Here is an 18,358-nt window from a genome sequence, read left to right as displayed (position 1 = left end):
CAGAGAGATGTTGAAGATGTCGGTAAGAACATCTGCTAGCTGGTCTGCACATCCTCTGAGCACTCTGCCAGGAATGTTGTCTGGTCCAGCAGCCTTCCGTGGGTTGACTCTACGTAGCGTTTTCCTCACATCTGCCGTGGTAAGACAGAGCACCTGGTCATTGGGAGGAGGGGTGGACTTCCTCGCCATCACGTCGTTCTGCACTTCAAACTGAGCGTAGAAGTCATTCAGCGCATCTGGAAGGGAGGCATCTTTGTCACAGGCAACTGATGTTGTCCTGTAGTTGGTGATGGCCTGGATGCCCTGCCACATGCTCCGCGTGTCACCGCTGTCCTGGAAGTGACTGTGGATTCTCTGGGCGTGTGCGCGCTTTGCCTCTCTGATTGCCCGTGACAGTTTGGCCCTAGCTGTTCTTAGGGCTGCCTTATCGCCTGCTCTGAAGGTGGAGTCTCGGGACCTCAGCAGCGTGCGCACCTCCGCAGTCATCCACGGCTTCTGGTTGGAGCGTGTGGTGATGGTCTTGGAGAAAGTGACATCATCAATGCACTTGCTGATGTAGCTGGTCACTGATGCTGTATATTCCTCCAAGTTGGTAGAATCGCATATGTTGCAGCCTCCCTGAACATGTGCCAGTCAGTACACTCAAAACAGTCCTGAAGAGCAGAGATGGCTCCTGCTGGCCAGGTTTTCACCTGCTTCTGAAGCGGTTTTGTGCGTCTGACGAGCGGTCTGTATGCTGGAATTAACATAACAGAGATGTGGTCTGAGTAGCCGAGGTGGGGGCGGGGCTCCGCCCGGTACACGCCTGGGATGTTTGTGTAAACAAGATCAAGCGCGTTCGCCCCTCTCGTTGCAAAGTCCACATACTGATGGAATTTAGGGAGCACTGTCTTGAGATTTGCATGGTTGAAATCTCCGGCGACAATAAACAGTCCGTCGGGGTGAGCGTTCTGCAGTTCGCTCATAGCCCCATACAGTTCACAGAGCGCTTCCTTAGCGTTAGCGCTGGGGAGAATGTAAACTCCGGTTATGCAAACAGTGGTGAATTCCCGTGGTAGATAAAAAGGTCTGCATCTAACAGTCACAAGCTCCAACAGCGATGAACAGTAACTAGAGACTAGCATAGAGTTCTTGCACCATTCCTGAGATGGTCGCTACTACTAAACCTTAAACGTCGACAGAGTAAGACCTTTGTCCAACCGCTCTTGAAGGAATGTAAGGCTCTCCATTATGGGGCAATACAAAATTCGTTGCATAAAGAGCACCAATCCGCAAACACACGGCATTTGAGTACATAGAGGTGTCTCATATTTGGTTCTTTAGCCTGCAAAATGGTGTTATTCATTCTTACAGACCAATTCTGGCTCGTTTGTTGTGCCCCATTCAGGGGCAATACGTGTAGGTTCCACAGCTCTGGCTGGGGATGTCAAATCGTGCCCTGCGCTTGAGAGAGCAGATCCCTTCTCAGTGGGATTTCCCATGGAGGGCCACATAATATCTCCATTTCCGGGAAACCAACAGAACCATTTTCTTGTCCTCTCGGACTTTACTGATGACAATGTGGAGGAGACATATCAGGGAAATGCATACTTTCATCTCGTTGGCCACTTGTGGGCCAAGGCATCCACTCCCAGCAGGGATTGGGACATGGAATGCCAAAGAAGGCAGTGGGCTGTATCTGCGGAGGCAAATAGGTCGACTTCCACTTAGCCAAACAGTTCCCAAATCCTCATAACCTTTTGAGGATGAAGTCTCCATTCCCCTGCCATCGGATCCTGGTTCGACTCCGGAGTTCAAATGGCCCAGGACATATGTTGCGCACAGGGAAAGGAGATGACGCATGCTCCACATAAGGAGGCATTGCACCAGGCTAAATATTGGTAGCGCTCGAGTGCCGCCCTAGCGATTTATGTACGCTACCACTGACATCAGAACGTGATGATTCACTATATCAGAATGGAAAGCTTTCACTGCTAAGGCGGCGGCTAGCATTTCCAAGCAATCTGCCATGCTCGTTTCACACCTGTCTAAGGACCAAAAGCCAGGCGTCCATCACACAGTGCACCCCAAGCCGTGGTGGATGCATCCATGGTTACCACTCTTGGTCTGAAAACCTGACTCAGAATAACACCCTGCTGATAGAGATTTTGAGCTGTCCATGGTGCTAGAGAAGCTAGGCAGCGGAGAGTCTCGGTGACAAGCATGCGCTCCTGATGCCAGGCTCCTTACCCAATACCTGCTCCCCGGAATCGGGGAGTGGTGCCACCCAAACCGGTGCCTCGCCTTTGCAGGCTGCACTATGAGCCGCCCCCCCTACCCCTCTCCGTCGTCCTTCCCAGGTTGATGTCTCTGCCACCACGAGTGCAGCCGGGAAGCCCGGGCCGGTCTGCCGGAGTTGCGGGGAACCGAGACACGCCCAAAGCCGGTGTCCAGTAAGGGAGGCGGAAACGTGGATCTGGGTACCCGACATGCCACAGTACCTTACCATGTATACAGGTAAAAATTAAGGGTCACACATAACAAGCCCTGGTGGATTCAGGCTGTAATCAAACCTTGATCCACTGCGGCTTGATTCATGGGTATAAAAACACAAGGTGATGGTGAGGTTTGTGCATGGTGATGTTCACAAATAGTGACAACGATTATTCAATTTCGATGAGAAAGCATAGAGAGTAGGCTGCGGTTAATTCCCGCCTCACCCATCCACTGATTCTGGGAACTAATTGGCCAGGGTTTAAATGATTATTAAAATGTTGTGTGTGTGTGGATGGGTCCTGCAAACCAAAAACATGGTGTGTGATGTGTGATGCGATTGATGGGGAGGTGGAGCCGTGGCCATCCACATCTGCTCAGCATCAGAAAGATGAAGGAGGGGAATCTTCGGAAGGGGGACTTCACTCTAGAGCAGACGTGTGATGAAACCCTTATGACCATGTGAGAGTAATCGCTGGCCAGCAGCTCCAGCCCGACGTCGCCCTCACATATCCATATTTTTTCAATTATTAGGGACCGGTTGTATCAAGTGACGCAGGACAATCAAACCCATGAAAATGCAACCCAGTTATTAGTCCCGAGGAGCCATAGGGAAACACTTTTCCAAGCGGGTCACTTAGGAAAAGAAAGAACACTTCACCATTTAATGGCCCATATTTATTGGCCGGGCATTCACAGGGATGTACGCAAATGTGTGCGGCATGCCATGAATTTCAGCTGGTGAATCCACCGGCCACCCCAAGAGCGCCATTACCATTAATCGAGGCCTCTTTCAAAAGAATTGGTATGGACCTCATCGGGCCATTAGAATAGACAGCATGTGGATATCGGTTTGTATTAGTTCTGGTGGACTATGCAACGCGGTATCCGGAAACAGTGCCTTTACTCAACATCTCAGCATGCAGTGTTGAGGAGGCACCCTTCAAAATTATCTCCCGGGTGGGGATTCTGAAAGAAATCTTCACTGATCAAGGCACAACGTTTATGTCACGTACACTACTCGATCTTTATGAATTTCTAGGGATTAAATAGATCCGCACCAGCATTTATCACCTGCAAACTGACAGGCTGGTGGAACAGTTTAATCGCACCCTGAAAATGTTTATACACGAGGATGCTAGAAATTGGGACAAATGGCTGGATCCCCTTATATTTGCAGTCAGGGAGGTCCCGTAAGCCTCCATGGGGTTTTCCCCTTCGAGCTCCTGTATGGATGCCGGCCCCACGGGGTGCTTGATGTCATAAGGGAGGCATGGGAGGAAGGACCTTCCCAGAGTAAAAATGAAATTCAGTACGTCCTTGATCTTTGAGCAAACCTACACACACTGGGTTGGTTGTCACAACAGAATATGCTCCAAGCTCAAGAGACTCTATAAAAGAGCCAGCTACGGGAATTTGTACCAGGAGACAAAGTACTTGTATTACTCCCCACATCGGCAAGGACCCTTTGAGGTTAGACACGGTCCCTGTGTCTATGGTGACGGTTGTTCCAGAGAGGGTGGAGCTCGGGCCAGAGGTGAAGTTCAAAGTCAATCCATTCACCCCTGTACTTTGTATAGACCACCTCTCTTCGTCCCAGCTCACGGAGGTGGCCAGGTTGCAAAAAGAGTTTGCAAATGTGTTCTCTCCTCTTCCCGGACATACTAACCTCATACAGCACCATATCGAGACCGCACCGGGAGTGGTTGTGCATAGTCGGCCATACAGCGTACCAGAGCACAAGAAAAAGGTGATTTGGGATGAATTAAGAGGCAATACTCGAAATGGGGGTAATAGAACAATCACACAGCAATTGGGTGAGCCCGGTTTTTCTTGCATCTAAGAGTGACTGGTATGATTTGAAGCATCCCCAAAGCCCCGAATTGACGAACTACTCGATCAGTTGGATGCGGCTCAATTTTATTCCACACTGGATTTAAATAAGGGGTATTGACAGATCCCCTTAACTCCATTGTCGTGAGAAAAAAACAGCATTTTCCACACCGTTCGGATTACACCAATTCGTCACTCTTCTGTTTGGTTTGTATGGGGCTACTGCCACATTCCAGCGCCTAATGGATAAGATCCTCCGGCCACACGCTGCATATGCTGCTGTCTACCTGGATAACATTATCATATACAGTCATGATTGGCAGAGGCATATGCAGCATCTAAGGGTCATGTTGAGGTCGCTGAGGTGGGCGGGACTCATGGCAAACCCAAAAAATTGCACAATTGGGCGTGTGGAAGTATGGTATCTGGGCTTCCACTTGGGACATGGGCAGGCACGACCCCAAATTTATAAAACCACAGCGATAGCAGCATGCCCATGTCCCAAGTCCAAAAAGGAGGTGAGACATTTTATGGGGTTGGCTGGCTATTACAGATGGTTTGTGCCTAATTGTTCTGATGCTTGCTCTTAACTTCTCTCTGCCCTTCATTTTACAGATGGATGCACATCAGAGAGGGCCTATTCAAAGCTTACCATTGGTATCTGTGAAGCTGACAAATTAATGTTGTGCTTGTTAATCTGAAAAGCCCAAAGACTGTGTTTGTGAAACTGAGAGACAATTAAAACTTACCTGGACTGCCTCCTCCCCTCTCACTTCCATTATTGGAATTTTTACAATATACCATATGCTCCTGATTATATAGGGCTCAAACACCATTACCAATCATAAGATTGACATTATGATAAAAAGGCTTCAATTAGGTTGTGGAAAAGGAATTTCCCCAAAACCTTCAGCAATGTCCCGTGAACTGAATCAATAGGAACTATTGCTTTCATGTAATGTTGCATCCACGCCACTAGGTGTCACTGCCATATCAGGCAGTGCAGCAAACAAAAATTTCTGAGGGCAAATTTAACCATAGTAATTGGTTTATACAGTAATAAATCTAGAGGTTTCAGAAGAAGGGTGATCTGACCCAGGAAGTGGTCCTCCACTGCTTAGCTCAAACACTTGGTGAGGGTTTAAAAGCTTCCGAAAACTGTACAAGATCTCTCTGCCCTTTAGACTGCCACTTTTAGGGTTGACAAAGACCAGCAAAGGACAACTTCCTTTGGGCAGCTTGCTTTGCTGTGAGGGGAGATAAACAAGCACGCACCCACGCACGCACACACACACACACACACACACACACACACACACACACACACACACACACACACACACACAACATTGGTTACACTGTAGAAGAAAATAACATTTCGATTATATTGTAGTTTCTCTGTCAGCCACTAGAGGGCAGTGGTATATGAAGCTTGGATCAGTATTGTACAGTAAACTCTGATGAACAAGCCTCTATTGTTTATTATTTCACATGCAGTGAAGAGCATGTGACCTACTGATAAGTCAATACTGATGACCATTTTGATCAATGCCAGCTATGGGTCTCATCAAACTTAAGTTCTTTAGCCTCAGCCCCACTGGTGTTAAAGGGATAATTCATCCAAAAAAGAAAATTCTGTCAACATTCAATAACCCTCATGTTGCTCCAAACCCTTATGACTTTCTTTCTTCCGTTGAACACTGATTCTATACAATAATGGTGACTGAAGCAAACATTCTGCCTAACATCTGCTTTTGTGTTCCTCATGTGGGTTTGGAACAACATATGGGTGATTAAATGATACAGAATTTTACTATTCCTTAAAAAACAAGCATAAAAGTAAAATAGGGTCCAAAAGTCTCAAGTCCAAATTGAAAATCTGGGATTCTAAATATAATTTAAACCCTGAAATAAATGGTGAATTTTAAGATTATGAAGATTGGCTTACAGTAACATAATTTAATAACTTAATCTTCTGGCTTTGCACAAACTACATGCTGTGATTAAAGCAAAAGGGTAAATTTTTCAGTTTAACTTTTCACTCCAATTATAATGCAGATCATATAATATAAATAAATAAATATTAATTTTGAAAAATACAGGCATTTTCACTAGTGTTTTTAGACTTTTGGACTACATTATTCTTTATAACGGTAGACATCTGAGACTATCTCTATGGAAGGCAAATATCAGTCAATAAAAAATTCAAATACAGTGTCCACAAGTGGAAGTGAGGTACTGTATACATATTAAAAATATACTTGTTAGACTATAAGGATACGGCACATGCAAGTCCTAAAGACAGTTATTACACTAATACGTGGCACACACGCACATTGTAGTTAGTCCTAAAACACAGTTTCTGAATGCAAATTAAGTATTAAAATTCAGAAAGAAAAAAAACATCCTGCCTACATAAATACACACTTCAGATATACCCACTGTGTGCCATTGTCATTCAGCAGTATCTACTATATGTATCTATGAGATGATGATGTACCATGATCTCGGGTATGACGAGTGAGTAGAGCGGTTTGCCGCTGATGTTAATGTCTTTGGCCAACATGTAAATCCTCTCGGCTTCAGAGAAACAGCTGATCTGCAGAACCACAGCACCTGAAATGCAACACACCAGCTTAATTATACACACGCGCTCACCTGGGACGCAATTATTTTGACTTTTCAGCACAATTATTTTTAAATCCTATATCCTATGATACAATGGAATAAGGATAATTAGAATATAAAAGAATATAAAAATAATCCCAATACAAGGCTCCTCAGGACTGGGGCTAACTGATAGGAGTTTTATGATGGCCAATGTTAGAGTGTCTATTTTGTTTGAGATTTGTTGGCTAATGGCTGATATAACCTGCATAAAATAGCTGAAATTAAATGTTTATTTAACACAATATTTACTCAAAATGCATATTTGTAATTCATAACATTTCACTTCATCAGAACATATTGCTACTTTTGAATAGCCATCAATAAAGAAAAATATTTGGCACCAGAATGGTTTTAACCACTTGATATGCACCAACCACTGGCCGACAGCTCCAACATGAAACTGTCATTTGAATGGCTCTGCACAAACCACCTAAAAGCATTCTAACAACATAATAAAAACATTGAGCGCATCAAGGCAAATGAGGCAGTGGGAATGTCGTGGATGATTGAGAACAACTGCAGTTCCCTCTTAACGGCGCATGTTTGCTGTGGAACAACAACTTTCATTTACTGAGCTTTGAGAGTAGGCCAGACTTCAGAAGTCAGAATGTGATCGAAATACAAGGCGTTCGGTTTATTCTGCTGCATGCACCAGCCACCTTCAGTGTTATCAAACAAAGTGCTGCAGTTTAGAAGCAGAAATCTGTCCTCCCACAGTGCCCCAGGAATTACGCTTGCAGATGCCATGGAATTCTTACCTTGTCCGCCGTACACGTGAGTGATGGTAATAAGGTGACCTGGAGTAAGAATATGAGGAGAGGGGAGATAGATAGATGATACACACACAGAGTGAGAGAGAGAGTGAGAGAGAGAGAGAGAGAGAGAGACTTATCATGTCATCCATGCTAATCCATCCCAGCAGAGCAGTGACAGCATATTTATCATCAGATCCAGTACACAAGATGACTTATGGCAGACTTCTAGATCATCAATGCTTTAGGACAACATCTTAGAAAGATTAATAAATGCAAGAGATCAACGGGATAAATGGCTAAAATCATGTGTCAATTTAGCACGCTCGTCCCCCCAAATTACCAGTAGCCTGTTGTAATGTGAAAACAAATCTCACTCATTACTGTAATTTAAAATTAATTATATATCATTTAGAACTTTTAAAATGAATGTCTTAAACACACCCTAACTCCCTCATAGACGCACGCAGCCATGACTTTAAAGAATGCAATTAATTCAATATAATTAAAAAAAACTTTAACAGAAAAAAAACAAACAAAAAAAACAAAACTTTTTAACAGAAAACACATGATACGATTAAATTAGATTAAAGTGATAATTCACCCAAAATGAAAATTCTCTCATGATTTACTCACCCTCATGCCATTCCAGATGTGTATGACATTCTTTCTTCTGCTGAACACAAACAAAGATTTATAGAAGAATATCTCAGCTCTGTAGGTCCTTTTAATGCAAGTGAATGGTGACCAATATTTTGAAGCCAAAGAAAATCAAAACAAAATCACAAAGGCAGCATAAAAGTAATCCATATGACTCCAGTTGTTTAATCCATATACACTGATCAGCCACAACATTACAATCACTGACAGGTGAAGTGAATAACATTGATTATCTCGTTACAATGGCACCTGTCAAGTGGTGAGGATATAATAGGAAGCAAGTGAACAGTCAGTTCTTGAATTTCATGTGTTGGAAGCAGGAAAAAAGGGAAAGTGTAAGTATCGAAGTGACTTTGACAAGTTGTTCTCGGTATGGGCACAAATTGCTGAAAACATATGGTAGCAAGGTATCAGAACACACAGTGCATTGCAGCTTGCTGTGTATGGGGCTGCGTAGCCGCAGACCAGTCAGAGTGCCCATGTTGACCCCTGTCCACTGCCGAAATCGTCTACAATGGGCATGTGAGAGTCAGAACTTGCCCATGGAGCAATGGAAGAAGGTGGCCCGGTCTGATAAATCACATTTTCTTTTAGATCATGTGAATGGCCGGGTGCGGCAGCAGGATGCACAAATGGAAGAAATAAGGCTGGTGGAGCCAGTGTGATGCTCTGGGTAATGTTTTGCTGGGGAACTTTGGGTCCTGGCATTCATGTGGAAGTTACTTTGACACACACGCCTCCCTAAATATTGTTGCAGACCACGTACACCCCTTCATGGCAAGAGTATTCACTGATGGCAGTGGCCTCTTTCAGCAGGATAATGCATCCTGCCACACTGAAAAAACTGTTCAGGAATGGTTTGAGGAACATGACAAGAGTTCAAGGGGTTGACTTGGCCTCCAAATTCCCCAGATCTCAATGCATGGAGGCCCCACCTCACAACGTACATGACTTAAAATATCTGCTGCTAACGTCTTTGTGCCACCTTCAGAGGTCTTGTGAAGTCCATGCCTCAATGGGTCAGAGCTGTTTTTGATGGCACGAGGGGGACCTACACGATATTAGGCAGGTGGTTTTAATGTTGTGGCTGATCGTGTATTTAGAAGTGATATGATAAGTGTGGGAGAGAAACAGATAAATATTTTAGTCCTTTTTTACAAAAAATTCTCCTTCCTGCCCAGTAGGTGGCGACATGCATGAATAATGCAAATCGCCAAAAACAAAAGGAGAATGTGGACGTGAAAGTGGAAATTAATAGTAAAAAAGGACTTAAATATTGATCTGTTTCTCACCCACACTTAAATCACTTCTGAAGACATAAATTTCACCACTTGAATCGTATGGATTACTTTTATACTGCCTTTATATGCTTTTTGGAGTTTCAAAGTTCTGGCCACCATTCACTTGCATTGTATGGACCTACAGAGCTGAGATATCTTCTAAACATTTTGTTTGCGTTTTGCAGAAGAAAGAAAGTCAAACACATCTGGGATGGCATGAAGGGGAGTAAATGATGAGAGAATTTCCTTTTTGGGTGTACTATACACCATGGCATTTCATTGCACAATGGCAATAAAGGTATCTTGTATTCCTTTAATTGTCATGAAAATAATATGCAATACAAAAAAATCTTAAAGGGTCAATTTTCATTATCCAAAATATAATTTCTTATTATTGTTTAACCCACACAATCCTTGGCTTTGGACGGACACACACGCGGACACACACACACACACACACGGACACATACACACACGCGGACACACACAAAGACTCACTCTTGATGGCCAGGTTTTCTGACAGCAGGTGTGTGTATTCTTCTTTGCTGAGTTGTGTTGGAAGGCCTCCCAGCATCAGATTCACCTGTACCACTCGATTCCTGCTCTCCTCGATGTAAAACCGTGTCTGGTTCATCTGCCGCAATGAAGTCTAAAAATCACGAGTCAGATTAAACAGAAGCTCTCACAACCAATCACACTGCATGAGTCGATCTCACGAAAACATGTCCAGGTCACATTTCAACAAGAAATCAAAGAGACTGCTTTTTTTAGCATCATTAAGATGTTGCATTGTGAAATTATTTTCTTGACAAATAGGCAGATAAAAAATATACATTTAAAAAAATGATTTATGCAATCTTAATATTCATAAAAACAGTCTTTTTTATCTGTAATACATTTTTTGATTGGGTTGTGAATATTACCCAGACATGCTCTTTACAGTCTGTGAGATTCATCTGTATAGAAGACAAGCAACCATACAACTGTACAAGGCTAAAATGAAACACCCCAAACACATGCATAAGCATCATAAGATTAGTAGATATGCTACTGTATCCTTATCAAGGCACATCACCTTGATTGTTCCCCAAATGCCAAGAAATATCAACATGAATCCACTTACTTTCCTTATCTCCTGCAGTTTGTCCAGTAGAAGCTCCTGACCAGTCAGGACTTGCCGTTGAACTGAAGATGGATGAGAAACATGAGACAGATATAGAAGTTAGCAATATCATAAGAATTTATACACACCTGCACAGTTGCATACAGAGACCCCATGTTGAAAAGGGCTGCATCAAAATCCCTTTAGATAGATATCTACTGAGAAAAGACACAAAACTGGGCCAAAATACATTAATAGGTCACCTAAACAATCAAAATTCATACATCACTTATTCACCCTCATGCCATCTCAGATGGGTATGATTTTATATCTTCTGCAGAACACAACTGAAGATGTTTAGAAGAATTTCTCAAACATCTGTTGGTCCTTACAATGCAAGTGAATGGTGACTACACCTTTGAATATTCAAAAATCCCACAAAGGAAACATAAAAGTGATCCATATTACTCAAGTGGTTTAATCCATTTCATCAGAAAAGATATGCCATTAAAGTCCTTTTTTAAACCATAAATCTCCACTTTCACATTTTGAAAGTGAAAGTGGAGATTTATAATATATAATGACAAATTATTGATCCGTTTCTTTTCATGATAGGTGTGGGAGAGAAACAGATCAATATTTAAGTCCTCCTTTTTTTTTTTACCATGAATCTCTATTTTCACTTTCAAAATGGGAAAGTGTATATTTATATTAAAAGGGAAAGTGGAGATTTATGTAAAAAAAAAAGAAAAGGACTTAAATATTGATCTGTTTCTCACTCATACCTATCATATAGCTTCTGAAGATATGGATTAAACCACTTGGGTCATATGGATTACTTTTGTAAAAATACCACCTTGCTGTCCCAATGGCGGAATACAGCGAAGTGGTGAAGGTATCTGCACATTCGTCATTTTCATGCATGTGTGGCTGTAGTGTCATAATTATCTGATATGGTTAAGAGCGAATCTCACTCCATTAATAATTTAATCTGACTCCAATTTAATTAGACCTCGAATTTAGGTTGAGATTCCAATTATTACTGATCATCAATTGAGATCTTATCTAGAATTGGATAATTGATTATTCTGACTACAGAAAATTCCAATGAACAATGTGCTAAATGTTCTTAAATACCCAAACCACAACCAAACGGAATGACAATAAGAATTTGGGGATGAATAGGTTTGGAAGTCCTGGGGTCACACCTTAACTGCACACAGGAGGTTGGCACGCCCCTAGAATTGGTCAGAATTCCTCTAAATTATCATGTATTTTACAGTTAAGGTAATGAGACCTTCATTCCAGTAACACTGAGACTTTTTCAATTATATGAAACATGAATAGCCAGACATATTTTCTCAGAGATTAAACATTTGCTCTTTGCCTCCCTGGGAAGTTGTGTCCTTTGAACGCAAACATCTTGGTGCCCCGCCTTACACTTTTATGTGGCCTTTATGTGATTTTTGAAGATTCAAAATGTCTGATCACCATTCACTTGCACTGTAAGGATCAACAGATATTTGAGATATTCTTCTAAAAATATTCAATTGAGTTCAGCAGAAGAAAGTTATACAGAATTTTCATTTTTTGGGTGAACTATCACTTTAACTGACATTTATATTAACCGTCTTTGAGTTGTTGTATTAAATTGGTTTAAATGGCTGACAACATGAAATGAAAAAAATATATAATAATACAGGACAGATCAGTGTTTTAAAACCCTTTGACCAATGCTGAAAGCCACATGGTAAGGTTAGGTAAATGTGGCTTTTAAATTAAAACGTTTTAATCTCTCATCCCAGCAATATCCGGCACAGAACATGTAAGAATTACAAGAGTACAAGCTCCGAGCATCATCACCTGAAGTTTCCAGTACAAGTGATCTTACCTTGTTTGCTGCTCATGTAAACTTCTACAATGTTGAAGTCAGCAGGGTTTTCATTCTAAAGAGATTTACAGAAACTAGAAGGATTAACACTACTTACTTCGAGCAAACATTTAGCATTTTCAAAAGAAAATGTGAGTGGTGCTAGCATGCACAAATCGTTGAGGTATGAGATGGCCCACTTGTATATATATATATATGACGAAATTGTATCACTATATATGACAACTTAAGACCCAACTTACAGTTAAAAGACCTAAAAACCTTTTTGATAGAAGTATTGCAATGCTCAATATGGCTGCTGTAGGAATGGTCAATAAAGCCAGTCATCTTTTTGTTTGTTTACTCTAGAACATGATTGCGCATTTGCGGGAACATCCTGAAAAATAGCATTTTTATGTGCTAAAAAAGCACATGTTATACAATTGCTAATTGCATATTAATGTGAGGTTGTATTGTTCATTTGAATTTTTTTATTGTCAATCAGTTTGAGTTTTTACGTGTTCCCCATTTAAGTAGAAAGGAGCTGTGACTGAAAATAGCTGCCCAGAAGCATTACAAATATGGCCGTCAACTGACCTGACTGGCCTTTATAGGACTTTAATAAAAACCTTTTGTTGTTGTTTACTGGTTAGGTCCCCCCTTCAATATAAATGTATGTGATTTTTTTTGCCAGCTGAAAATCGTGAGTCCGATAGTGAAGAAAAGTAATAACACACCTCAACAAGTCACATGATTTGAGGTATCATGTCTGATGCACATATAGATTGGGACAAGTTAAGCATAAAGTGTAAATCTTTTTAAACAAAAACTTGTTCATATGTCCAACCCTAAGTGTGAACAATGGTGAGAGGGATGACTGCAAGATCCACTAATAACTCTCAATTATGTTTCGGATGTATTATAATTCCAAGTTACCTGTTTTCCAAGTTGTGGAAGCACTTCCTTTATCACTGTATCTACTGTGCTGTTTTTCCCAGCAGTAACGGAGATGTAGGCAACTCCAACCCTGACAAAACAAACACACACAAAATTCAAATACTTTCTATTTCCAAGTTAACTTTCCAGTCTTTTGTGATGATTTAAAAAAATCATTCAAATTACGACCTATTCAATAATGAATCATTAAAACCAATTTGATTTGATGAAAAGAAGTGAACAAAAGAATTCAAAAGAACAATTCTCTCACTAATTTTACATCACTGGGATTTGAGAGCAAGCTCTACTCTACAAAAGAGCCATTTTTGATGATATTTTAAAACAAGTTAAAACGTACACTCACCTAAAGGATTATTAGGAATACCTGTTCAATTTTTCATTAATGCAATTATCTAATCAACCAATCACATGGCAGTTGCTTCAATGCATTTAGGGGTGTGGTCCTGGTCAAGACAATCTCCTGAACTCCAAACTGAATGTCAGAATGGGAAAGAAAGGTGATTTAAGCAATTTTGAGCGTGGCATGGTTGTTGGTGCCAGACGGGCCGGTCTGAGTATTTCACAATCTGCTCAGTTACTGGGATTTTCACGCACAACCATTTCTAGGGTTTACAAAGAATGGTGTGAAAAGGGAAAAACATCCAGTATGCGGCAGTCCTGTGGGTGAAAATGCCTTGTTGATGCTAGAGGTCAGAGGAGAATGGGCCGACTGATTCAAGCTGATAGATGAGCAACTTTGCCTGAAATAACCACTCGTTACAACCGAGGTATGCAGCAAAGCATTTGGGAAGCCACAACACGCACAACCTTAAGGCGGATGGGCTACAACAGCAGAAGACCCCACCGGGTACCACTCATCTCCACTACAAATAGGAAAAAGAGGCTACAATTTGCAAGAGCTCACCAAAATTGGACAGTTGAAGACTGGAAAAATGTTGCCTGGTCTGATGAGTCTCGATTTCTGTTGAGACATTCAGATGGTAGAGTCAGAATTTTGCGTAAACAGAATGAGAACATGGATCCATCATGCCTTGTTACCACTGTGCAGGCTGGTGGTGGTGGTGTAATGTGTGGAGGATGTTTTCTTGGCACACTTTAGGCCCCTTAGTGCCAATTGGGCATCGTTTAAATGCCACGGCCTACCTGAGCATTGTTTCTGACCATGTCCATCCCTTAATAGCCACCATGTACCCATCCTCTGATGGCTACTTCCAGCAGGATAATGCACCATGTCACAAAGCTCGAATCATTTCAAATTGGTTTCTTGAACATGACAATGAGTTCACTGTACTAAAATGGCCCCCACAGTCACCAGATCTCAACCCAATAGAGCATCTTTGGGATGTGGTGGAACGGGAGCTTCGTGCCCTGGATGTGCATCCCACAAATCTCCATCAACTGCAAGATGCTATCCTATCAATATGGGCCAACATTTCTAAAGAATGCTTTCAGCACCTTGTTCAATCAATGCCACGTAGAATTAAAGCAGTTCTGAAGGCGAAAGGGGGTCAAACACAGTATTAGTATGGTGTTCCAAATAATCCTTTAGATGAGTGTATATTCGCTTTAAAAAATTCTATAACTTTTGAGATTTCAGAATTTCCATGACCTGGAAAGCAGGGCCTTGAAAACTCTATCATAAAATGATCTGATATTTCCAGGTTTTCCATGACCATAGGAACCGAGCTCATTAACTCATCATTTGAAAATGTAAAGCATCAAACATTTTTCCATCTCGTGATTTACAAGCGGTTTGGCAACATATAACTTGCACGCTGGTCTGCCACTGAAACTTCAGAGCATGATTTGATTTACTGTGGTCAAATATTATATAAGAACATTAGCGCTTGATTGTGGCATTAACGGAGTAATCCTGACTCAATCCCTCCCTGACTCATTCGAAAATGCATTCATAAAACAAAGGCAACCAAAAATGCTTTATTATTCCCCGATCCACATTAACAAAACAAAACGCCCCATCTAATGGAAATGTCAAGCACATGAGTGCCACGGTTCCTTTTTTCATTATCTTTAAGGGTTTCCTGAGGAGCGGCTGCCGGCCCTGCGAGTACATCAGCATATGCACTGCTAAAACTCATTTTCTGTCTCAGTATTTTTCTTTAAAATATTTTTTTTACCATTCTGTGTAAACTCTTGAGACTGATCAGGAGATCAGCAGTTACAGAAATACTCAATCCAGTCCGTCTAACACCAACAATCATGCCACGGCCATTCTGATGGTTGAAGTGAACATTAACTTAAGCTCCTGACCCGTACCTCCGGGTACGAAAAATGACAATTGTCTATCCCTTGCATTGTTTGAAAATGATTTATGATTTGTTTGGAGAAGTAAGGAGAGGCTTCGCATTAAACCCTTTGTTTTGTAAACAGTGAGATTGCACTCATTTTCTGACCGTCTATGCCAAAATGGGGGGGGGGGGGTTAAATCATGATAGGGTTCCCCAGCCTGAGGCAAAGGAGGGAGGAGTGTGACGAGGAGGAGGGCGGGGCAGCCCTCAATCAGGCTAATCAGCCAAGGTAAGGGATAAGGCCGAGCCGGATGCGGCAGTTCAGGAGAGAGAGAGCCACACGCAGCTGCCGTGTGTGTGTTTGTGTCTTTTAGTTTACATTTTCATTAAAATAATACTTTGATGCTTCTTCTAGTTCCAGCCTTCTCCTTGCCTATACTTTATGCTGTTACAGGTGTGTTTGCTGACTTTTTAGAGACATATATATCCATTTCAATAAATAATCCTAACTAGGCTATATTTGGAATGTGTTCTGTTGTCTAATATCTTTTTTCTAATATTGTACTTCAAGCTTGTGAGACTTCAACAGGTCTCATTTAATTTTGAGTTGGATATTCATAACTTGCAAATCAGTGTAATATTAATACTAAACCAGAAGCATTGTATGTTTATGATGTAGATTCAAAAGAATCAGCTCTTAAGAGTCATCCTTTCGGGAATTGTACTGTTTCAGAATCGCTGTATGTTTCCTGCTGTAGATTCAAAAGAACCAGCTCATCTAAATCGTTATTTCGGAAATCTGACCATACCGGAAGCACAGTCTGTTCAGAAGAGTCTGTTTTTTTGACCCAGTAGAGGGCAGTGTTGCTGCAGAAATGCGCTGCTGTAAACACTATCAGAGTTTTTCAGTACTGTGTTCCAGCCGCATCTGCAGAAATCCACGCAGTGGATCTTTTATGTGTACTTGCTTGTGCATCGACATATTCAAGACAGTTGGACAACATAAAACATGGTGGCAAAACATGACACAATATAAGCAGAAGTAGTGCTCACTTGAGCCAGCCAGGGTAGACCTTCAATACTTCTGTTTCTCTGGGTTTCATTCTGAGCACCCAAGAATCAGGAACACTGTCCTTAAAAACAGGCTTGTTGTCCGGGGTCCCATTACGGTTGATTATGTCATCTGTAAACAGTTCCTGTTGGCCGTAACTCTGGAGCTCATAATCTTGCGGCTCATCTGAGATGTAAAACGTTCTAAGTGCTGCTTCCTGTCAGAACAGAAATTTGAATGGGCAATTTCATTAAGCAACTGAATTACTTTCACACATGGTATTTCAAGCATCTTTTTCCTAACCACCCACAATCCATTTTAACTAGTGTTTCATTAAATGAATAATCCAAATTTGGAAAAATGTACAGATTTTACTCTTATGGAATGAAATTGGTACTTTTATTCACCAAAGCGTCATTCAACTGATCACAATGTATAGTCAGGACATTAATAATGTGAAAAATTACGATTACAATTAAAGAAAAATTTTCTAAAACTATTTCAAAGTGTTCTCATCAAAAAATCCTCCATGTGCAGCAATGACAGCTTTGTAGATCCTTGATATTCTAGCTGTCAGTTTGTCCAGATACTCTGGTGACATTTCACCCCATGCTTCTTGTAGCACTTGCCATAGATGTGACTGTCTTGTCGGGCACTTCTCACGCATCTTACAGTCTAGCTGATCCCACAAAAACTCAATGGGGATAAGATCCATAACACTCTTTTCTAATTATCTGTTGTCCAATGTCTGTGTTTCTGTGCCCACTCTAACATTTTCTTTTTGTTTTTCTGTTTCAAAAGTGGCTTTTTCTTTGCAATTCTTCCCATAAGGCCTGCACCCCTGAGTCTTCTCTTTACTGTTGAACATGAAACTGGTGTTCAGCGGGTAGAATTCAATGAAGCTGTCAGCTGAGGACATGTGAGGCGTCTATTTCTCAAACTAGAGACTCTGATGTACTTATCCTCTTGTTTAGTTGTACATCTGGTCTTCCACATCTCTTTCTGTCCTTGTTAGAGACAGTTGTCCTTTGTCTAGAAAAAAACTGTAGCGTTTATCTTTGTATGAAATATAAAGTTTTTTGGGCAATTTCAAGCATTGTGTAGCCTTCCATCCTCAAAACAATGATTGATTGACGAGTTTCTAGAGAACGCTGTTTCTTTTTTGCCATTTTTGACCTAATATTGACCTTAAGACATGCCAGTCTATTGCATAATGTGGCAACTCAAAAACAAACACAAACACAATGTTAAGCTTAATTTAACAAACCAATTAGCTTTAGGAACATTTGATATAATGGCAAGTGATTTTCTAGTACCAAATTAGCAATTTAGCATGATTACTCAAGGATAATGTTTGTGTGAGTGATGGCTGCTAGAAAGGGGGTCTGTCTAGATTTGGTGATGGTGCTGTTTTTTACATCAGCAATGTTCTGACTATACTTTGTGATCAGTTGAATCCCAC

The 18,358-nt window shown here is 41.3% G+C and overlaps 1 protein-coding gene across 1 annotated transcript in view; it reads right to left on the bottom strand.

The window, feature by feature from the left end:
• The window catches only part of LOC127659907 (diacylglycerol kinase theta-like), a 77,295-nt gene that overhangs the window by 13,210 nt on the left and 45,727 nt on the right, over positions 1-18,358 (bottom strand). The window contains exons 9-16 of the mRNA XM_052149892.1: positions 16,899-17,113; positions 13,576-13,666; positions 12,661-12,715; positions 10,791-10,852; positions 10,166-10,316; positions 7,734-7,772; positions 6,806-6,921; positions 5,401-5,552 (exon numbers count right to left, since the gene is read on the bottom strand). Coding sequence (XP_052005852.1) covers positions 5,401-5,552; positions 6,806-6,921; positions 7,734-7,772; positions 10,166-10,316; positions 10,791-10,852; positions 12,661-12,715; positions 13,576-13,666; positions 16,899-17,113 — 881 coding nt within the window. The remainder of the gene's footprint in view (positions 1-5,400; positions 5,553-6,805; positions 6,922-7,733; positions 7,773-10,165; positions 10,317-10,790; positions 10,853-12,660; positions 12,716-13,575; positions 13,667-16,898; positions 17,114-18,358) is intronic.

Source organism: Xyrauchen texanus, chromosome 19, assembly GCF_025860055.1.
Source record: "Xyrauchen texanus isolate HMW12.3.18 chromosome 19, RBS_HiC_50CHRs, whole genome shotgun sequence".
Lineage (NCBI taxonomy): Eukaryota > Metazoa > Chordata > Actinopteri > Cypriniformes > Catostomidae > Xyrauchen > Xyrauchen texanus.
This window is presented reverse-complemented; position numbering and strand designations above follow the sequence as displayed.